This window comes from Balaenoptera musculus, chromosome 10 (assembly GCF_009873245.2).
Source record: "Balaenoptera musculus isolate JJ_BM4_2016_0621 chromosome 10, mBalMus1.pri.v3, whole genome shotgun sequence".
Taxonomy (NCBI): domain Eukaryota; kingdom Metazoa; phylum Chordata; class Mammalia; order Artiodactyla; family Balaenopteridae; genus Balaenoptera; species Balaenoptera musculus.
The window spans coordinates 43099574-43123342 of record NC_045794.1 but is presented as its reverse complement, the minus strand read 5'-3'; the positions used below and the strand labels follow the sequence as shown (position 1 = coordinate 43123342).

The window sequence follows — 23769 nt, the reverse complement described above, 5'->3', positions numbered from 1 at the left end:
CATGCCACGGAGCAACTAAGTCCGTGCGCCACAACAACTGAGCCTGCATTCTAGAGCCCACGAGCCACAACTACTGAGCTCGCATCCCACAACTACTGAAGCCCACGCACCTAGAGCCCATGCTCTACAACAAGAGAAGCCACTGCAATGAGAAGCCTGCACACCGCAATGAAGAGTAGCCCCCGCTCAACGCAACTAGAGAAAGCTCATACGCAGCAACAAAGACCCAACACAGCCAAAAATAATTAATTAATTAATTAATTTTAAAAAAATAGGCGAAAAATTTGAATAGACGTTTCTCCAAAGAAGATATACAAGTAGCCAACCAGCACATGAAAAAATGCTCAATATCACTCATCATTAGGGAAATGCAAATCAAAACTACAATGATATACTACTTCACACCCATTAGAATGGTTACTTAAAAAAAAAAAACAGGTAATAACTAGTGTTGGCAAGAATATGGAGAAATTGGAACTCTTCTGCCCTGTTGGTGGGAATGTAAGATGGTACAGCCAATGAGGAAAACAGTATGATGTTCCTCAAAAAATTAAAAATAGGATTACTGTATGATCCAGCAATTCCACTTTTGGGTATATACCCAAAAGAACTGAAAGCAGAGATATTTGTACAACTGTATTCATAGCATTATTCGCAGTATCTAAAATGCAAAAGCAACCCAAGTGTCCATCTACTGATAAATGGACAAACAAAATGTGGAATATACATACAGTGGGCTATCATGCAGCCTTAAAAAGGAAGGAAATTCTGCAGTATGCTACAACATGGAGGAACCTTGAAGATGTGCTGAGTGAAATAAGTCACAAAAAGACAAATACTGTATGATTTCACTCATACGAGGTGCTTAGAGTAGTCAGAATCATAAGGACAGAAAGTATAATGGTGGTTGCCAGGGAATGGGGGGAGGGGAGAATGGGGAGTTATTGTTTAATGGGTATAGAGTTTCAGTTCTACAAAATAGTGTTGGAGACTTGCCTGGTGGTGCAGTGGTTGAGAATCTGCCTGCCAATGCAGGGGACATGGGTTCGAGCTCTGGTCTGGCAAGATTCCATATGCCGCGGAGCAGCTAAGCCCATGCGCGACAACTACTGAGCCTGTGCTTTAGAGCCCGCAAGCCACAACTACTGAGCCCACGTGCCACAACTACTGAAGCCCACGCACCTAGAGCCCATGCTCCGCAACAAGAGAAGCCACCGCAGTGAGAAGCCCACACACCGCAATGAAGAGTAGCCCCCGCTCGCCGCAACTAGAGAAAGCCCGCACGCAGCAATGAAGACCCAACACAGCCAAAAATAAATTAAAAAAAGAAAAAGAGTAATGGGGGATGGATGGTGGTGATGGTTGCCAGCAATATGAATGTATTTAATACCACTGAACTGTACACTTAAAATGGTTTATATGGTAAATTTTATGTTATATGTATTTTACCACAATAAAAAAATAAAAGAGAACGAGGAGGAGGAGAAAAGATTTACACTAACTGCTTTCCTATGATACTAGGGAATCCCATGGAAGTTGAGATGACCAGGACTTTCTAAGTACATTGAAACCTGAAGTAAAATTATATTTCTCAATCCCATAATAAACAAGCTTCGTAAATAAAATAAAACTAAAATACCTAATTTTCCTCAGTTAAACTGACAAAAAATTATATTTGCCACCCTCTTTTCTACACTGCCCAATCCCTGGTTGGAGTTGGCCTGTATGACCTTTGGAGCTTGTTTCCTTTCTGCTGTGATTTATTAGGCAAAAGATACCACCCATGGGGCTCATGATTTTTCACATTTGTCATAAACAGGAGGAGGGAACAGGAACGAAAATAAAATGAGTGATCGGGTGTGGCTGAGTGTTTAAAACTTCTGCTACTTAGAGGAATAGTTGCATCATTGGTCTGTCTGTTATGGAATAATGCATTAATGTTAATCCCAGATCCTAACAGTGAAGATCCAGCAATTCAGTGTTGACTGTGGGTTTGAATATCATTTTTCCACTCCCCAACCCCCAACTGGTTTGTTGATTTGATTGTAATATACCTTTTCCTCTTGTCAGATACTCCAGGGTAAACTTTGTAAAAAGAGGAATCCAGTTCCTGACATGGCTTGACTCCTGTGGGATGCTGATATTCTGCCCAATAAAATTCAAGTAATTGAGATCCTAAAAGAAAATGCTTAAAAGGATGTGGTTAAAATTACCACTAGTGGTTTGGGGAGTGAAGAAGGAAAAGGTTGCTGTTGATGAATTGACATTTTTTGCACAGAGCATTTTAGTTGGTAATAAAGTTCAGCAATGGACTCAGATACCCAAAGAAAGTAAATTGACCCACAAGACATGGCACAGTGTCCTTTCATACAACAGCAATATAACTCCAGTGTACTGAAAGTGTCCTAAGTGCCTTTCTGTAATAAAGGGAATCTAGTGTCTAACAACACAGTGGGAAGGATACACTGATTCTCACTTATTTGCATGATGAAATATACTTTGGAAATGGAGATGGAAAGGGATCAGATCATTCTGAAAGTGTGCCCTGTTAAAGGTCTTAGAATCTAAAGGTGATAAAGCTTTTCAACAGTTTTTCTCATACCACTATATAAAACTTGACCTAATCACTGAAAAAGGAATTTATTGAGTGCCTATTGTGTGCTCCCCACGGGGTTAAGCCCCAACATGGGGTTGGTGGGGAAGGTAAGGAATAAGTGTAGGGGAACTCCTTGGCGGTCCAGTGGTTAGGACTTGGCGATATTACTGCCGGGGCCAGATTCAATCCCTGGTTGGGGAACTAAGATTCCAAAAGCCACGTGTCATGGCCAAAAAAAAAAAAAAAGGAGTAAGTGTAGGATACATTTTTAACCCTCTGGTAGTTTATAGTCTACTTTAAAGGATAAAACTGTGAGACCATGTAGACCAGAATTCTAAATTATATGGTGCAGTTTGTTCAGAGTACCATACAAGTTCAGGAAAGATAGACTACTGAAGATTAGAGAAGCTTTCAAAAAGCAATTGGATTTCAGCTGGGCCTTGGAAAGTTGTAGTATTTGGACAAACTGAGGGGAGAGAGGAAGGCATGTCTGAGAATAGGGCGATTGTGTGGAGGCACAAAATTGAAAATAGGTGGATTTTGCAGATCAGTAGAGACTGACCTGGATAGAAAGTGTTAGTGGAAGAATAGGAGAAAATAAAGTTATAAAAATACAAGAGGACCAGGGACTTCCCTGGTGGCGCAGTGGCTAAGAATCCGCCTGCCAGTGCAGGGGACACGGGTTCAAGCCCTGGCCTGGGAAGATCCAACATGCCGTGGAGCAACTAAGCCTGTGCACCACAACTACTGAGCCTGTGCTCTAGAGCCCACGAGCCACAACTACTGAGCCTGTGTGCTGCAACTACTGAAGCCCACATGCCTAGAGCCTGTGCTCTGTAACAGGAGAAGCCACTGCAATGAGAAGCCCGCGCACCTCATGAAGAGTAGCCCCTGCTCGCCACAACTAGAGGAAGCCCGCACGCAGCAACAAAGACCCAACGCAGGCAAAAATAAATAAATAAAATATTAAATTACTTAAAAAAAATCATTTACAAAAAATACAAGAGGACCAGAAAACTAATAGATTTTACATTCCTTTAAAATCTCCTTTCAAAATGATTTCAGCCCCCTCACCCTCCAAGTCAAGAAATTCTTCCCGATGATTTAAATCCCCTTTGCTGCCATTTTGACCTTTTCCTGTTGTCTTAATTTTTGAAATTGTATTTGTTTCTTATTCTAAGCTCCTCCCATTAGGGTATTCTTGGTCCTCACTGGGCCCAGCCTTTAGTTCCATAGGAAAGAGCTGATGTTTACAATATCAACTCTCCTTTTGAATGTTGATGATGAAAATACTCCTACCATTGTACACATGGATAAGAGTTTTATAAGTTGGGGATGCTTTGTAGCCCTTTAATGAGATATGCTAGTTGGCATTTATTCAACAAATATTTATTAAGCATCCACTATGTGCAGGTACTGTTCTAAGTGCTTGGAATACTTCCACGAGCAAACAAACGAGGATTCTTGCCCTTGAGGGGCATATATTCTATCAGATGGCTTCTCTGCTAGACCAACTATCAAATAATGTCTCTCCTCTCAAAATTCCTTTTTTTACAATGGACTAATTTAGTCAGCTGCCAGAATCTTCTCTTTAAGACACTCAAACAGCCTTCCCCAAGCAGAAAATTCCTCAATCCACAGACAAAGAAATTTACCTTAGGTACAGTTTGGTGGGTTTTTCCCTCTCCCTTTAGTTTATACTCCTTCATTCCCCTGACAACATTTTCTCTTAGAATATTTTGAGAAGAAGTTTCCTGTTCTTATTTTCCCTCTATAAATTACCTTGCTCACACATGCAGCCTATGAGCTGCTGCTGCTGTGGTTGTATTTATTTGTTGAACAATCCTGTACTTTGAAATGATTCATTCAAGAGCCATGAAGCATTCAAAGCAGGATGTGTGACTCATTTCGTAAACAGCAGCATCTTGAAGTAGAAAGCAGGAGCCTAAGATTGACTAAGGTACAAACGAAAGTTATGTTGGATTGAGGTGTGTGTATTTAGTCCCTTCCCTTCTCCCTTTCCCCACTTTCCCAAATATAAATGATGCATTGGGAATAGAAGCTCTGCAGTGAGGGTGAGAAGCCTTATTAAGACTGTTGCCGATCTCCCAGTTTCTTCTTTCAGGATATGTGATCAGTTGAAGTGATTAAATAGTGTTCAAAAAAAGGTCAGCTATTCTTGCCACCCTACTCAGCACCAATATCACTATATTCTATAGCTTTCTACCTATAGTTCTCAGTTTTCTCCTGCTTTTTCAAACTATTTTCTTTGATCAGAATATGCCCAAGTGTAGATACTGTAATAAAAGAAAGTTATTCTGTCCATGAAGTGCTGCCAAACCCACAAACTTTGGAGAAGAGAGTAGTTAGGTTTCAGTGTAAGTGACTTTCAGACTATCATAAGTATAAACTCAATTCCCTGATAGTTTAGGCATTCAGGGCTCATTTCCTAATAACTAAAGAGTTCTGATTTGTCTCCTTCCCCCAGCCTACTCTTCTAAAACAAGGAAAGGGACGTGAGTTAATCATAGGTCAGGATATAAGAGCATTTTTAAATGTGAGACAAATCCACATGGAAACTGGAGGTGTGGTGGCCAAAAACAACATTTCAGGAATGAATTTGGCTAGGGGTTGAGTGCGTACTGCACAGAAATTTCATTAGTCACAAAACTTTACCAAGGATTTACTTGAAACTACTACATTTCTGATGCCCATATGCTTGTGCTTGGCTCAGAGTCAATAGACAAACATTTAGCTTTAGTTTGGCCTGAGCTCTTATTTGCCCTGAGCCTTCTCTTCAGTTCTGTTTAGTGTTGCTGTTTCAAAAAGCTTCTGGGAGACTAGTCTTAACGGGATTAGGAAAAGAACTCTAAGCACTGACTTATTTAGAATTATTCTACAAAGAAAAACTAATTTTTACTACAATACCTGTCTGCCTTGAGATTTAAAAAGGGAAAGAGGAGAGAACTAGCTGAATACATGCTGTATGCCAGGTACTAAGTGTTTTATATAATTATTTCATTTAAAAGCTTAAGAAAAGTAGGGTATGAGGGGGCCTTCTGGGGTGCCCGAAATGTTTCATCTCTCGATCTGGGTTGTAATTACACCAGCATATACTTATATAAAAATTCATTGAGCTGCACACTTGAGATTTTTTACAGTTTGTATACATTATACATCAACTTTTAAAAAATTAAAATATTTAAGGCTTCAGGGACTTCCCTGGTGGTGCAGTGGTTAAGAATCCACCTGCCAGTGCAAGGGACACGGGTTCGAGCCCTAGTCCGGGAAGATCCCACATGCCGCAAAGCAACTAAGCCTGTGCACCACAGCTACTGAGCCTGCGCTCTAGAGCCCATGAGCCACAACTACTGAGCCCTCGTGCCACAACTACTGAAGCCCACATGCCTAGAGCCCGTGCTCCGCAACAAGAGAAGCCACCGCAGTGAGAAGCCCGCGCACTGCACGAAGAGTAGCCTCCGCTCGCCACAACTAGAGAAAGCCCGTGCACAGCAACGAAGACCCAATGCAGCCAAAAATAAATAAATTAAATAAATTTTAAAAAAAATTTAAGGCTTCATTCATTGACATGTATTCCTGATTTCCAGTTCACACCATGCTTGTTCTTCAAGCCATTCCTAACTTTTTACTTAGCTCTGCTTATTTTGTCAGTTTGCTAGTAGGTAGGATTCCAGTTTCGTTTCTTTTTTTTTTTTTAATTAATTTATTATTATTATTATTTTATTTATTTATTTATTTATTTATGGCTGCATTGGGTCTTCGTTGCTGCACGTGGGCTTTCTCTAGTTGCAGTGAGCGGGGGCTACTCTTTGTTGTGGTGCACGGACTTCTCATTGCGGTGGCTTCTCGTTGCGGAGCATGGGCTCTAGGTACACGGGCTTCAGTAGTTGTGGCACGTGGGCTCAATAGTTGTGGCGCACGGGCTTAGTTGCTCAGCGGCATGTGGGATCTTCCCAGACCAGGGCTCGAACCCGCGTCCCCTTCATTGGCAAGCAGATTCTTAACCACTGCGCCACCAGAGAAGTCCCTATTATTATTATTTTTTGGCTGCGTTGGGTCTTCATTGCTGCGTGCAGGCTTTTCTCTCTGGTTGTGGCGAGCGGGGGCTACTCTTCATTGCGGTATGTGTGCTTCTCATTGCGGTGGCTTCTCTTGTTGTGGAGCACGGGCTCTAGGCACGTGGACTTCCGTAGTTGTGGTGCACCGGCTCAGTAGTTGCGGCTTGCGGACTCTAGAGCACAGTCTCAGTAGTTGTGGCACATAGGCTTAGTTGCTCCGCGGCATGTGGGATCTTCCCGGACCAAGGATCGAACATGTGTCCCCTGCATTGGCAGGCGGACTCTTAACCACTGCACCACCAGGGAAGTCCCAGGGTTCTAGTTGCTCGTCACAAAAGGATGGGTGAGAATGAAACTTCCTAGAAATGGAAACTTTTTATCAAAACTGTACTTTCACTGCCCATTCTAATACTAATACCACTTTTCAGATTGACTTTCTCATAGTCCTGATATTCCATTTTATGCTTCTTAACATTTCTTAAACTAAGAAAATTTTCTTTCTTGATTTTTTTTTCCTCCATTGGGGAGTAAAAATCAGAAGTAGCCAAAATTGTTTTGATTTGCTTTTTCTGTGTTATCTCCTTGCTACTAACAAGGCAGTGCATGAGAATTCCATTTAGTCTTTTCTCCTAATTACAGTACCTTCTGTCTCCATCTTCCTAATTTCCCTATCTTAAGTATTTGCAGATCAGTAGTACATCAGCCATTTTATGAAATGAGGTTGGGAGTTTTCTGCCTGTGTTTTTTTCCTTCCAAGTTTCAGATCCAAAAACATGTGTTGGCAGTTTGGCAAGGGAAACTAAAAAACAGCCCTTTTTTTGGTTTGTTTGTTTCTTTCTTTCCCTGTTATCTTGTAGCCGGGTTTCTCAGCAGAGACACAAATGACATTTTGGGTCAGATAATTTTTTGTTTTGGGGAGCTGGCCAGTGCATTATAGGATATATATCAGCATCCCAGGCCCCAACCCTCTAGAGTTCAGTAACATCCCCCAGGTTGTGACAAGCAAATATTTCTCCAAACATTGCCAAATGTCGGGGAAAGAGTTGCCCCTTGTTGAGAACCACTGCCATATAGTATAAACTGTATTTAGAAAAAATGTGTTTGTGGGGGAAAAATCAAGTTTGGGCAATTCCCTGTCGGTCCAGTGGTTAGGACTCCGCACTTTCACGGCTGAGGGCCTGGGATCAATCCCTGGTCGGGGAACTAAGATCCCACAAGCCGCGTGGCACGGCCAAAAAAATAAATTAAAAAAAAAAAAAAAAAGAATCAAGTTTGGCACATGATTAAAATTCCCATTAGATCTTTGAGCATGTTATCTAGGTCGGAGCTGTCCAAAAGAAATATATTGCAAATCACAAAATGCAAGCTACATATCTAATTTTAAATTTTCTAGTAGCAATATTAAAAATCAAAAATAAACAAGTGACATTAATTTTAATAATATATTTTATTTAACCCAGTGTATTCAAAATATTATCATTTCAACATATAATCAAAATGAAATTAATGAGATATTTTACATTCTCTTTTTCTTTTTTTGTACTAAGTCCTTGACTTAGTACAGTACATCTCAATTTAGACTAGCCACATTTCAAGTGCTCAGTAGCCACATGCGGCTAGTGGCTACCGTATTGGATAGGGCAAATCTAAATCATCTTGGTCTATAGATAGGGTGCAAATTAGCACATAATACTTTCCCTCTCCCATTTATGCCAAGAAGCTGCCCTGATTCACTTACTTGAGCAAATAAGACTCTAAACTTTATTGTGTTGCTATTCAAATCTTCTCCCAAGGCATATAAAATGCCTTCCTGATCCACCGTAACTCAAATTCTTTAGCCCCCATTTTGAATAATATCAGCCCTCAGTTTTCTTGGAGATGGTGAATACCTACACATTTATTGATAATCATTATTTACCCTACAATGTTCCCTAAATTGAGGAAATGTTCCCTAAATTGAGTGGCTGTTTGCCGAAACCTTAGTCATAGGTAAGAGCAAAAAACAAAGGAAGACCCACTAAGGGTATTAACAAATGGGAGAGCTAGATTTTTAAATGGGCAATAATTCAAAAAGGAAATCCTTTTGGGAGCCCCTAATCTATTTTTTTAATAAGGTCAAATTTTTATCACTTAATAATTTTAGATGTTTTAATTGAGAAATTGCTTTTAGAGGGATGGTTTCCTAAGCATGTGGTTCAAGACTGATCTAGAGAATTCTTGAGTTAACTCTTAATAAACGAGAGAGAATATAAGGAACAATGAAAATCATAGCCAGAGTGACGTTCACTTTGATTAAAAAAAAAAAAAACTTAAGTAAACTTTTATTCTCTCCCTCCTACTCTGGCCATACAAGAATTGTGTTAGAAATAGCAGGGAGAGGTGACCGGAGCCGAGACCAGGCCAGTGCCCTGCTTCTTAAAATTCTGCCCTTTTGGCTCATCCTCTGAAGCATACTACCTGATTTAGTCAGGAGGGATTCTTAACTTTTGTGGTGTCATAACCCCCAATGGCAGTTTGGTGAAGCCTATGAACCCCTTCCCAGAATAATATTTTTAAATCAGTAAAATAAAAAACATAGGGGGCTTCCCTGGTGGCGCAGTGGTTGAGAATCTGCCTGCCAATGCAGGGGACACGGGTTCGAGCCCTGGTCTAGGAAGATCCCACATGCCGCGGAGCAACTAAACCCGTGCGCCACGACTACTGAGCCTGCGCGTGTGGAGCCTGTGCTCCGCAACAAGAGAGGCCGCGACAGTGAGAGGCCCGCACACCGCGTAGAAGAGTGGCCCCCGCTCGCCACAACTAGAGAAAGCCCTCGCACAGAAACGAAGACCCAACACAGCCAAAAATAAATAAATAAATTTATAAAAGGCAAAGTTGGTTCATCTAAAAAAAAAAAAAAAAAGACACAGGATTACAAAGGAAGCAATTATTTTGATATATAGTTATTTAAAATGTTTTTAAAATATTTGATAATGTAACATGTGCTTTTTTAAGCATAATGCTGTCTATAAGTTCTAGTGGTAGGTCTAGTGACTATCATAATTTTGAAGTAGTGATGAGTATAAAGGCTATTTTGAGATATCTATAATAACTGTAATGTGATATGAAAATATGTGCAATTTCTATTATGAATTAGGAATGCTAAATTTCAGTTAGAGTTTAGTGAAAATAAAGACGTGATTTTTTTTTCTACCCACGTTCACAGTTATCAAAACCCTCTGAGATGCTGATGGGTGGGAGATCCCTTCAGCCACCTTCAGTCCTCTTCATATCCCAGCTTTTGATTTGGAAAAAATAAAGAGCTCAAAGGGGAATAGGGTGGTGTGGAAGGGAGTGGGAGGGTGTGCAGCAGAGAGGAACAAGAACTAGAGGATAAACGACTGTGCAGAGAAGTTGTAACAAGAAGCAGAGTTGACTTTTAAAATATTAAACAATCCTAACCAGAGCAAAACCTGGAGGTTTAAAATCTTTCTCCAAGGGACTTCCTTGGTGGCGCAGTGGTTAAATATCCACCTGCCAATGCAGGGGACACGGGTTCAAGCCCTGGTCAGGGAAGATCCCACATGCCCACGGAGCAACTAAGCCCGTGCGCCACAACTACTGAGCCGGCATGCCACAACTACTGAAGCCCATGCGCCTAGAGCCCATGCTCCACAACAAGAGAAGCCACTGCAATGAGAAACCCGCGCACCGCAACAGAGTAGCCCCCACTCGCACAACTAGAGAGAAAGCCCACGTGCAGCAACAAAGACCCAACGCAGCCAACAAACATGAATAAATAAATAAAATAAAATAAATTCTAAAATAAAATAAAATCTTCCTCCACGCAGTTTTGGGTAAGCTATATTTCCAATAGTAGAAAAGGACTTTTTTGCTTGAAAGTCATTCTTCTGTATTCTGGAACATTGTGCCAATTTTTTAAAGCTACCTACAGGAAGTTTCCTTGAAGTACCTATAAACGTATTTTTGAAAAAAGATTGTTATTACCATTACATTTGGAAAACATATACCCGTCTAATCCACTACTCTTCCTATCCTTGTAAAATGATGGTTTTTCCTCCTTTTTAGACTAGTTCTGCTCATTTCCTTTTACCGACTACCCAGCAATCCCAGACCCTCCACGGTGACTTGTTTAACCTAGAAATATACCCATGGTTAACAGACTGTTCCCCCCCTTTCCCACCCCCACCCTTCTTTCCTTAGGAAAAATCTGTGACTGAAAAAGTTGATATCTACGGTTCACCAACGATAGAGAAAACTAAAGTTCTTGGCTAAATATCCCCACACTTTATCCGGTTTTGTCCTAGATCCATTGGAAACCACTAAGGCAGTGTTCTTTTGACTGTTTTACTTCTTGATTCTTCATATTTTAATTGAAATTTTCCTTCACCCTTCAGGCCTATAGGCCTAGCCTGGAAGGATTTTAAGTCTTAAGCTGGCTTTAGTTATGATAGGACTCAGAGCAAATTTGGGAAAAGCTACTTTTAGATAAAATAAAGGAATTTAAACAGTTCAATGTTGCTTTCTTGACTGGATAGGTGCTAGGATGGGGCCAACTCCTGTCTGGTTTGCAGTCAGGAAGAGCTGTGGATAGAGGGCTAAAGGTATAGTTTTGGTGGGAAGTATGTATCTATCTAATGAGGAAAGTGTAAAAAGAGGACTAACCAATCATTATTTTTAGAAACAAAAAGACAAATAGCACCATGTTTCGGAGCCTGGCTGGTGAAAGAGCTGTGGAAAACTGCAGCGTCCAAGCTGTTACTGTGTTGCAGGCATGTTTTAATGAAGGAACTAGCCAGCCAGCCTCAAAGGGAATTTTGAGTGTATCATTCTTCTGAATTACTGCTGTTCGTCTGTTCCCTTCACCTCCCCCTTCTGAAGAAGGGGTGGGAGCATAAATTATTGTCCAGTAACCCTGTCTTACTTAGTCATAAACTGAGGCCGACCTAGCCTCACATTTTCATTGTCCTTTCACCCAAACCCCTACATAAATAAAATCTCTATACCATCTCCTTTTTCCCTTCCCTCATCCTGGCCACAGGCTTCTCCCTACCCTAACAAAAATTTTTTGCTTGCATTTTTATTCTACCATTATATAGCCAACAACATTGCACTGGCCCCTTTATGGCTGATGGAGCCCAGGCGGGCTGCCCGATGAAGGGAGACAGCATTTGGCCAATGGGGCTGGTGTGTGCCATTACTGCTGGCCGTTGGGCCTCTGTCCTCTACAGCTCCATCCTGGCTCATTAAAACCCTGAGCCAAAGATCTGGGCAGACGCCTGCTGCAGCACTGTGGGGGCCAGGAAGTTAAATGGTTCTCCTAATCCTGCATAATTTATCTCCCTGTTAGCCCCCTCATAAACAGTCCAATTCAGCCCCACTGTGGAGAGCTTCATTCTGAATTTCCTATTTTTGTGATGACCAACTAGTACCCAGCCTTTCCCTTCTCCTTTCTTTATTATTTTTATTAAAAATTATTTTCCCCTTGTTTGCTACGAGTTTGCCTTAATGTTTTTTTCATTTGGAACCTCCTTCCTGGATCCCACTTCACCAACAATCTGTCCATTTCTCTAGTTTGGACCTGATATTACAGAGCAGTTGGTGCTACGGTCTTCCCCTTACCCTCTCCTCCAAGATTTCTAGTGCTTCGTTTTCTCCTTCCCTATTTTCTCTTTTTTAATCCATCTCCTCCTTTTCCATCATTTCCATTTTTTCCTCCTTTTCTATTCCTTCTCCAGTCCCTCTTTCCAGGGACCAACCTTGTTGCAGGATGTTTGGTAGGACACTTTAAAAAGGCACTGAATGGCTTATTTTTTTTTCACATCTCTGTTTCTGTTTCGTTTCAGAGATTTACAAACGAGGACCACCTGGCAGTTCATAAACACAAGCATGAGATGACATTGAAATTTGGCCCAGCCCGAACTGACTCAGTCATCATTGCAGGTATTTGCTGCCCCAGAAGCCATGTGCCTTGATATCACCAGACAGTTAAGATTAATACCAGGGACCAGATGTACTGGGAGCTGTACTCCCCTTCTCCCATTAAGAGCCCTTATGTGATCTGCATTTAATCAGGAAAAAGGAACACTAAAAGCTCCCAAGTTTCTATAGTGTCCTCCACTCTCAGTTTTTAATACGATTGGGTTCTGTGGTTTTTGAGGTGGGTGTGTTGAGGTTTTGTCTTAGCTTTCTTTCAGTCTATTCCCTCCTTGCCTTCTTTTTATTAGGACTTTGGAAGATTTACAGACAAAAGACGCCTTTGACATTTCTCCCTACCCACAGTGAAGGGGTGAACAAAAGAAAGCACGAGAGCCGACCTAGCCTGGCTACTTCTCTTCCACTGGGTGTCAGTGTCGTCTTCCCCCCACCCCCAGTAGGCAGATTGTCAGTTTGTAAATTCAGCTTCCCTTTATGAACCCAGACACCATTGAGGACAAACAAGACACTTAGTCAGTGGGACTTTTCTAGGCCAATTTGGGTGACCTGGAACCTCTCACTGGTTTTTTTGGATATTGTTTTGCTTACCTATGCCATTCTCAAGGGAGCATTCTCAGCAACTCCTCTCAAACCGTGCAGCAGTTCTGTTGTGCCATTTTCACCTAGACAAACAGACAAACCAAAATGGGCTTTTTCTTTTGATACCATGAGGGGTTCTGATTTAGCCTGAGTTAAAGCAAGCTTACCCCAATGTTTAACCAGTGGGGGATTTAGTTGGTGATTATTGTATTATATCAGTTAATAACTCAGGTAAGGCACAATTTCTCTAAGTACTACTAGCCAAAATGCTGCCTGAGACGCAGAGAAGGAAAGAGAGAACCTCCTACCATACTTCTGTACATGAAGAAAGGGGCTTGCACTACAGATCTCCTGTTCCTTATTAATTCAGCAAGTATTTGTTGAGTATCTACTGTTTGCACCAGGCACTTTGCTGGAGCTTGTGGATTGTAATTCCTGGAAAAAGACTCGAGTTGGGGACATTGTCATTGATGATCCTTAAGAAAGCCTGGGGGAGGTCCTCGGAAACAGTGGAGAGGGCGTAAACATATATGTAGGCAACATATACTTAAGTTTATTGTCAGGGCATGTATATATGAAAAAAATTTTTAGTATTTGCAGTCAAGTATAAGTGAATAATACAAACAATATCGATACTAAGAGAAATATTATTAAGTGAAATTGATTGGAGAAGTTTATGAAAGAGTTAAATTTGGGTCAAGGTTATCAAGTTGGAGAGGTTATTCCAAATGCATGGAAAGGCCTATGCCGCCCTCCAGCAGTGGGGAGAGAAATTGATACAGGACAATCCCAAGGAGATAAAATGTTTTCCTGTTACTCTTCACGTTCTGTTTCGGAGTGTTCGCCCCATTGCACACTTCAGCTATCCTATCTAGTCTGGTGATTCTCATATCTCTAAATTAAGACCTGGTTATCTCACATGTATTTCAATGCCTTACTGAACACTTGCTTGGCTGTCTTTCTGTCATTCAAATCTTCATGTCAATGACTGTCCATTAGGGAACTCCTTGTCCCCTAAACCAGCGGTCCCCAACCTTTTTGGCACCAGGAACCGGTTTCATGGAAGACAATTTTTCCTCGGACCGCGGGCAGGGTGGGAGTGGGGCGGTAGGGGGAGGGTTCAGGTGGTAATGGGAGCGATGGTGAGCAGCAGATGAAGCTTTGTTCTCTCACCTGCCGCTCACCTCCTGCTGCGGCCCAGCTCCTAACAGGCTTCGAACCGGTAACGGCCCACAGGTTGGGGACCCCTGCCCTAAACCAATTCCTCTCCTTTGTTATTCACTGATATCAGTATTATCAAAATCTTGAGTTGTTTTATTCTTTCTTCAAATTCTGACTGTTCTGTTCTTTTCTGTTCTTCCTGCCATCCACTGTCACTGTGCTTGAACTCCTCCATAGTCTCCTAGCTGGCCTCCTTGACTCGTCTCTCATTCTAATCCACCTTTCATTCTATCGAAAAGCCAGACTTCCTGAAATTCTTCTCTGCTCAAAATCTGTCATTATCTTCCTGTTTTCTCTTACTTTAAGGCTATTTACATTTGGGTTTTCAGGCTTTCTATAACCTAGCCCCATGGTGTCCACCCAACTTTATTTTATTTTATTTTATTTATTTATTTTTAAGTATCTAGCCAGTTTATACACCACGCTGGTAGTAGAATCAGGGCTGGTTCTCTTTCCACTGAATTAGGTACCTGCCTCTTTTAATATGATAATCTTCTAGGTGTGATAATAATCTTCTAGGTGTGATAATAATCTTCTAGAAGTAGATTTCAACTTGATATCAGAAAATTTCTCACAGAATTCATTCAAAATGTTAGAGGCTGCCTTAGAGGTAGTGAAGTCCCCAGGACTGGAGATGGGGCTGGGAAGGGCACTGGGACATAGCTGGAGGGGCACAGGGACCATGGAGCTAATGAGGCTTAACAGTCAGGGCCCTGTACTCAAATGGTTCCTTCTTAAGATCTTAGGAGGGGCCCTAACAATGTATTAACATGGTGAAATGTTTTTGTAATACTTGCAAAAATAAGATATTTTAAAATTCTTTTTTTTAAGGAGGGCCCCCCAGAATTATGTAAGTTTCAGGCCTAGATCCACTCCTAGGTAGCACAGAGTTTTGCAAAGCACTAGGCAAGGAGACCAGAGAACCTGGGTTCCAGTCATGGCACTGCTTTGGCCCAAATGGGCAGAATGGCACTTGCTCTGCTTCCCTCACAGGGGATAAAATCACAAATGTTAAATGGGCTGAAAAACATAAAATGTGAAAAAATATAAATAAGTAACATAACTTAGATTTCCTGTCTGTGTTATGGGATAATCATTGCTGCTTCTCAGGTCATTGAAGGTAACACATCAAAAATGTGTCCTCAGGGCATTTTCCTGTCTCATTTCCCTCTGCTACAACTTCCTCTAACCCCTAGCCCCCAACACTCCGGCCACTAGAACACTCATTTGTCATCATCTGTTGCCACTTTTATATATATATATATATATTTTTTTTTTTTTTTTTTTTTTTTTTTTTTTTTTCTGGCCACACTGCACAGCTTGTGGGATTTCAGTTCCCCGACCAGGGATTGAACCCAGGCCCTTGGCAGTGAGAGCGCAGAGTCCTAACCACTGGACCGCCAGGGAGTTCCTGCCACTTTTATATATTTGTTCAGAGGGCTCCCACTGTCTGTAGTCTATCTTTGCTGGAAAAAGTCCTTATCCACAAGGCCTAGGTCTGCCAGATCCTCTACTCCTACCCCAATAATGACCTCCCTTAGCACTGTTTCTTGTTGATCTTACAAGACTAGGATTCTGAGGCCTGATGTAACACATAGCTGAGTTCTGGGGGCCCCACAAGATAATCCTCAGTAATCTTTATCTTCTGCCATCCCCGGGCTCTTAGCATCAGAGCATAGACACCTGGTTCTTGATGTATACATGATAGGGGTCACTGCGCTTATCCACTTTGCAGGAGCGGGTGTATCCGAGGATGAGGCTGCCCACAGTGGCAGCAAATAGGAACGTGATGAAGAGAATGTACATGTAGGAGTTGTCATCGCGGCCAGGTAGGCTGGCCCGCCTCTCCTCAGTCAGGTTGTCTGACCCTGGCCGGCAGAGCAAGTTGCTGTGAAGAGTGGCATTTAGAGCCTTCAACACAGTGTGCAGGCTCTCATACCAGGTCTCAGTCCCATTGGTGGTCTTCATAGCAACAGGGATTCAGGTGGGGGAAGAATCGGAGGATGCTCTCCTTCAGAAGCCTTCCTTGTTTCTCGTCCTCTCTGATCAGCCCTGTAATCTCTCTCCATTTAGGGGTACCATTCTGTAGTCCTGCCGGTGGGCAAGGCTCCCGGGGGCGCCGTCTGTTCATTGGACACCTCGCCCTGGGCTCGCGGGTGCCCCACACTGCACCCCAAGGCACTCTGCCAGCCCCTCTGCTCGGAGCCTGCGCTCAGCACTGCCTGCACCCCCTCCACTATGCGCCCCACCCAACTTTAGATGCAACTTACATCCCTAACATGGGATGTAAGTTGACCTAGACATACCTTTTTCTCCTCATCTATATATTGGTGCCCATACCCTGCCTCTCTCTGTGCCTTCACCTGACTTACTCCTCTTATCTTCCTAATCTCCTCTCTTCTCTACCATCTGAAGCCATTCTTTAAAGGCCCAGCTCAAGTCCCGCTTCTTGAAACCTTTCCTAACTGCTGTCATTAATTTGTCTTTATTTAGTTTCTATAACAATTTTATTCTCTACTGTACATGGCACCTATTTTTTGTATACTATGATACTATATATATAAATTGATTTCCTCAACTAAAAAACATACTCTTAGTTCTCTATGGCAAGAACCATGTCTTATATTTGGCCCAGGCTCCTATACTCCTATCTCTCCCCCTCCCCCAAATATACACACAAGTGTATGCATATAGCACCAAAACACAGAATGTATTCAGTAAATACCTGTTGATTTCTTTGGAATCATCAGAGCAGGCTAAGGGTTTTCTTATACATGTTCTGGCTGTTTGGCTGTTTGTTCATGAATGGGAAAAGTTTATATGAGCCTCAGACCAGAGATCCAAAAGACCCTCTTCTGCCATAGCCATGCCCTTAGCTGACCTGTCCTCTTCCACTTGAGTCGTGACTTTTTTATGTGCCCTTACTGAAGTACTCTCTAAGCATAAGGGAATATTACCTCCACTCACCCAGAGATGGAGGGAAAGTGGCTTTATCGTTGGCCAACCAAAGCTGCCAGAGAACCTTTTAAAACTATTTTGGGAGGTAGTGGTAATTTTTCCAAACACTCTGATTCAGAAGAGGTTTTGTTTAAATAAAAAATAAATTATGTTGTTTCCATGGAAAATGCCACTGGACTATTCCCAGTTGATCATGCTAGAAGGAACGGTTTTAGCCCCAGGTCTCACTCCTTAAAATATCATTTCAACATTGTTCTATCCCTATCATTCAGTTTAGTGGTTTCGAGTATGAGATGAATCCCTGAGGTGATTAGTATGTCAAGGAAAACTGTCATAATAGAGTTAGGACCAGGGAACAAGATTCAACTGACCTAAGAGAGAAAAACTAGAAAAACTGGGTGGGGAGAGAGAAGCTCAAATCTAAAATTCAGGTCGCTTAAAAAGTTCCCATGGCTTACCAAGAGACTTCCTCTTCCCAAGGGCAGAGGCACTGTGCTGAGGAAAGATTTGTGCAGCCTCTGAGAGGATATTTTGGCTGGCAAATCTAAATCCAAATATCCTGGTTTCTCGAATTTGCTCTCAGGCCCAGGTCTCTATGAAATGAGCTCTATTGTTTGCAGTTTCCTTTTCTAGCTCATGATCTTGCTGTCTTGTTCCCCAGACCCTAGATTTGCCTGGAATGCCTTCAGAAAGTAATAGACCCTTACCTCAGTGACAACTGAAAGACAAGGCACCATTTCTTACTTGGTAGCTTTAGCAAGTAGACTCAACCATCTGATCCTCAGTTTCTTCTCCTCATCAGATTTTAACGTCCATCTGCGTATACCTACTCACTTCAGACCTAGCAGGGAGTAAGTGTAAAGAGAAAATGTCACTTAACTGTACTTGATTTTCCTATCTGGAGGTTTCACAGACTCCACCTGGGTGGGCGGTTTTGTTTTCTTTGGGGGTGAGGGAGCTGAAACCAGCCTCTGGGAGAAAGGTGGTACATAGATAGTCACACAAAAACATTGTTCTGACTTCCCTCTGCTGGCCTTGAGGCAACACAGCACAGACACCCTCTGGTGGTCTAACACCAGTCTTTACTTACTAGAGCTCCATTAAAGCAAATTTGCCTGAACACAGAGATTCTCTCCAAATAGAAGAATAAAAATGTGTTCTGTATGTGCTCTCAAGTTTTAATTTCAGGTCAAAACTAAAATAGAGGTTCCTTTTCTTTTCATGTCTACAGATCAGACTCCTACTCCGACTAGATTCCTGAAGAACTGTGAAGAGGTGGGGCTCTTCAATGAACTAGCTAGCTCCTTTGAACATGAATTCAAGAAAGCTGCAGATGAGGATGAAAAAAAGGCAAGAGACGGGACTTTTGCTGAAAAACTGGTAGTGTTCAGATCTAGGCAACTTTCATTGTGCCCTGGGATAATTAATAATTAAGCAAGTTTATAATTAATTAATTTGCTTAATTGGTTAAAGCACAAGATTATGGGCTTGGTTCTGTAGAACCAGATAGTACTCACAGATCCTCGTCAGCCATTCAGGTCTTTAGGTGGTCCAGATGATGGACCAGCACAAGTGTTGGATCTTCATCAAAAATCAGTCTTCTTGCCCTTCCAGTGGAGCATTGTTCAGTAATCTATTTTTTAATTATTTTTGTTCTGAATATGTTGAAGATGTTAAAAAAGATTATAAATTACTCAGATTTTGTTAGATAACATCTTTTTTGCTAAATCCCACTCTTTTCTGAGGTAATCAGACTTCTCACCTGGACTGTTTTACTCAATCAGCCAATCAATAAACATTTATTGAATTTCGACTCTTCTTTGTTTCAGTGTATATCGCTCTTACCTTCAGGTAGCTCTCTAGTAATATTCAAGACATTAAGCTTAAGGAAGGATGTTCTTAAAGCCTTTCAAAGGATATCAACCAGGATGATGAAAGAACTAGGAATTAGGTCACTTTGGGAACATTTAAAGAAACTGAGGACATTTTGCTTGGAAAAGAAATTTTATTGGAACAAAATTGCAGTCTTCAAACATTGCTAGTTGAAGAGCTTTCATGTAAAAGAGGGGTTAAACTTAATATTCTCTGTGCCCCAGGGGTAGAAATAGGACCAGGATAGGAAGCTATCACAAAGTGTGTTCAATTATATGTAGGCCACTTAGTATAGATATTGTAGAGAGGATTAAAATATTGGAATCACTTCAGATTCTGAGGTGCTGTGATTCTGATTTTCACCTTTATATTCAAGACCCCTAGAGAATCCTTTAGTGTGGAAGAGAGGAAATAGTTCAAGAAGCAGAGTCAAAGAAAAATAATTCCCATGGAATAAGGGGTTTTGGAAAAAAAGGAAATTGAGAAGGTCAAAGTTTACTTTAGAATTAGAATTCTGGGTTATTAGTCACTATGTAAAATCATGTCTTTGTTCCATAATAATTCAGAAAAAAATTCCAGTATCTCTGTTTCAAAACATACATACATTAACACATGTACCTCCCATAATTGCATGGTACAGTGAGGCATGGAATCCCATCAGAATATAGGAAAGCCAAGACATAAGAAAAAATTTCCAGGAGGAGCTCTTTCCCTCTTAAGAGGGAGATAGCAGGTAAATCAAGAGAGTTTGTGCATGATTTTTTCATCCATCTTAAATTATAAGAATGAAGTTTTCTTATCACTGGGGGTCTTTCCAAGTTCCATAGCTTTTCTGTGATCTTCATTTCGTGCTGTCTCCTGCAAACTAAAAGAAAGTGGGGAAACACAGTGGCATATATTTGTAGTTCTCCTTTCAAACAGCAGAACTAGCCACAGTCTGCTTGTCCTTCTTTTTCTTCAGAGACCCAGGTCCCTCATCAATCAGTTGCTTCAACCTATGTGGTATAATTTTATTTTACAGTTTCCTTACCTCATCCCCCCTGTCATTTCTCCCTCCCCCCAAACAAAGAAATCAGTCAAATTGTTTCCACCAGGGTGTGAAGGATTTTAAATCAAACTCATTATAGGCAAATTCAAGAAAATTAACCTCCTTTTAAGGCTCCAAGTCTTTTCCACTTCCATTTTAGCTCACTTGACACAGGAAGCCATTCATAGTTAGGCCTCTACTCATTGGGCATCTCTCAGTGTTTCTCCCTGCTGGGTCAGGGGTGGTCTTCACGTCTACTTGATGAGAAGCACAGGCTCAGTGGAAAATTGTCTCCAGGAGTGTTTAATGAGCCCCAAACTTTTATGAACCACAGCTTTTCTAGGAGATTCTTCTAGGAGATTTTAAACTTGTGATTGTATTTACTTAGAGGCCTCTCCTTCCTACCACCCTCTGACTTCAGGGATCTGAGAATTAGCCCAACTGGACCTGACATGTATGTAGAAAAAATGAGGGCAGAAATGCAACCATCTTTGCTGTTGCTCATCCTTATCAGATTGGAGAGAAAGAACCGTTACCACTACATTACCATGTAGTAGACACTAGATTATCTTCAGTTTGCTCAAATACCAAGATTTCTAGTGATTAAGATAGCAAGGGATAAATTAAAGCTCCTCTTTCACCAAGAAGCCTAGGATATGGGAAGAATAGAACAAAGGACCCACTTTGTCATGAAACTGAACTGCAGTGCCAGCTCTCCTATTGTGGCGCAGTATCAGGGTCATCTCAGATGGTTTATTGTTCTCTTCAAAGCCATTTATGGCTCCACAGTTCTGTGAGTTGATTGCACCATGGCCAGAAAAGTACTCTTTCCCTTCCGGTTTTCTCCAGTCCTGCTCCTGGGACCAAGTTCTAATTTCTTTCACTGATCACATGATCAGCCTTTCCTTTCTTTGTTGCCCCAAACCCCCATCTTCCTAACTTCTAGCCTCTAGCACCAGATTTTGGGGTGAGAACACCATCAAGCATGGAGAGTTCCCCAGAAAAGATATTTCCTGTCTTGTTGACAGTACTTTAATAGCCAATTTGATTTGTTTTGCTTTTGGTGATTGGGTAACCTAGTCATTCTGATCGGCAGAAAAATTGTTCACAGCTCTCTAGTAGCCAGTGGAGCTGGTTGGGAATAGGAAGGCACTGGATTCAGGAATCGTACTTTCCTGAAAAATAATATAGTCATAGTATTTGCATGGATAAATGACATCTTTTTTAATTTTCTACTTTCAGGGCCTTTATAAGCATTTTAATTTTTTTTTTTTTCCCTTTCGGAATCTTTATAAGTGTTTACCCATGGTGAGGCAGATATAACTTCATTTTATCGGAGGGAAACAGAAGCCCTGAGAAGTTAAAGGATTTGGCCAGAGTTGTACATAAAACCTGGGCTCCACATTTCCTTGACTTTCAGTTTGGTGCTTTGACCAAGGACTGAACTTCTTAGAAGTATATTCCCTCATCTTTTAACTGGGAAGATATAGCTTTAACTTGAAGGGAATCCATGGAGTTGAACTATGCTCATTTCTCTCTTTTAACAGGCTGCTTCTGGGCCCCTTGACATGTCTCTGCCTTCTACACCAGACATCAAAATCAAAGAAGAAGAGCCAGTGGAGGTAGACTCATCCCCACCTGACAGTCCTGCCTCTAGCCCCTGCTCCCCACCACTCAAGGAGAAGGTAAAACTCTACCAAGAGTCATCTCAAATGTTAATTGATAGATGAAGTTTTGATGCGTTAGTTGTATAAATATTGTGTGATACAGGAGGATTGATTATATATAAATAAATGTTAATTGTTTAGAAGATTTATATAATTACACCTATTCTCTGACTTAGCAACTCCACTTCTAAGTCTGTATGGAAGAGAAATTAGTGCATATGTCCACCAAAAGAAGTATATAAGAAAGTTCACAGCAGTTGTATTTGTAATAGTCAAAAAACTGGAAGCAGTCCAAATGTCCATCAACAAGACTTGTTACATATATAAAAAGTCATTTAGTTTTATTTTATCCTTTAGATTAATGTACTTTATGTATGTTGTACTACTTCAATTGATAAGTGGAAAAGAAAAATCACATAATTCATAAATTGAACATTAAACAATTTAGAAAAAAAGTCTTCCCAGAGGGAAGTTTTCTAGTGATTCAAAGGGAGTATCTATCAGGATTCTGATTATTATTTTTTTTAAAGGAAACTTTTTGTGAAGTATTATTTTTTATAAATTTATTGAAATATGACACACATACAGAAAAGCACATAAATTGTAAGTATACAGCTTACTGAATTTTCACAAAGTTTACAGCTTATGTAACCAACACCTTGATAATTTCATCATAACCTCAGAAGCCCCATCAAACCTCCTTCCAGTCTCTGCTGTGCTACCAGTGGTTATTAACTTTAATATCCACTGTGGATAGAGCATCTGTACCTCGTCTTACCTCCCTCCAAAATTGGTTTGCTAACATCTCAAAACTACCCTCTCCATAAACATTACAACTGTATCCTCCCTCCTCTTTTCATCAGCAGCCAGGTCCTAGAGGCTGTTTAGAGATGTTTTCAGGGCCACTGTAGCCACTGGCAATGTGAGGTCCTTACAACTTAACAGTGGGAAGCAGTTTGTTTTATCACAATATGATCATTATTCAAACTTCCGTAGCCCTTTTTTTAAGAGGTCTATAGGAGACGTTGGGTTAAGACCAATTGGGTTGCCTTATCACCAGTCTTATACCTGTCTTTTCCCATTAGAGATCAGTGGACACTTGAGCATCAAGTTTAGAATGAGAGTATCTAGATCATGAAAAATTATAACACTCCTGGGACTTACCGGGCAGTCCAGTGTTTAAGACTCCACGCTTCCACTGCAGATCCCTGGTTGGGGAACTAAGATCCCACATGCTGCACGGCATGGTCCCCTGCCAAAAAAAATTATAACACTCCTTAGAATTTATATGGTACTCTAGTGCTTCTACAGAAATTTCAAGTGATCTGCCAACTGTCATCTCACTCATATAGCCATCATCCCTGAAAGGGAGATAGCCAAAAGGTCTTAACTCAGCATTCCTACTGAATGAGTGAGTGAGGTATGGGTCCATGATCACGATGGAATCAGGTCATGATTTACATGAGTAGTCCAAGTGCTCTTTCCAATAAATTTATACTAGATTTTACCAGCTATGTATTTTCATATAAGCAGTCCCTTAAAGCATTTTGTAATCTGTTGGTGTCTTCTCCCCAGGATGTTGCCCCAAAGCCTGTTGTGATCTCTACGCCCACACCTACCATTGTACGCCCTGGCTCCCTGCCTCTCCACTTGGGCTATGATCCACTTCACCCAACCCTTCCTTCCCCAACCTCCGTCATCACACAGGCTCCACCATCCAACAGGCAACTGGGGTGAGTAAAGAGAGCAGGGAGAAACAGTGAAGCCTGAATGTCATTCCTCTGTGTGAAATTATTTGATTAAATAGAGACTGTTTCTGAATACTCAAGGAAA

At 41.3% G+C, this 23769-nt stretch overlaps 2 protein-coding genes across 6 annotated transcripts in view; one reads left to right on the top strand and one right to left on the bottom strand.

Annotated features, from left to right (window-relative positions):
- Positions 1 to 23769, top strand: part of LOC118901809 (cyclic AMP-dependent transcription factor ATF-7) — a 90462-nt gene that overhangs the window by 50802 nt on the left and 15891 nt on the right. For 4 of the 5 annotated variants that reach the window (XM_036865451.1, XM_036865447.1, XM_036865448.1 and 1 more), the window contains exons 3-6: positions 12522 to 12618; positions 18602 to 18720; positions 21814 to 21954; positions 23512 to 23669. In XM_036865451.1, the coding sequence (XP_036721346.1) occupies positions 12522 to 12618; positions 18602 to 18720; positions 21814 to 21954; positions 23512 to 23669 (515 nt within the window). The remainder of the gene's footprint in view (positions 1 to 12521; positions 12619 to 18601; positions 18721 to 21813; positions 21955 to 23511; positions 23670 to 23769) is intronic. The other variant, XM_036865450.1, reaches the window with a different exon arrangement.
- On the bottom strand, positions 16081 to 16380 carry LOC118901811 (potassium voltage-gated channel subfamily E member 3-like). The gene has a single exon (XM_036865453.1). The coding sequence runs from the start codon at positions 16378 to 16380 to the stop codon at positions 16081 to 16083; it is 300 nt and encodes a 99-aa protein (XP_036721348.1).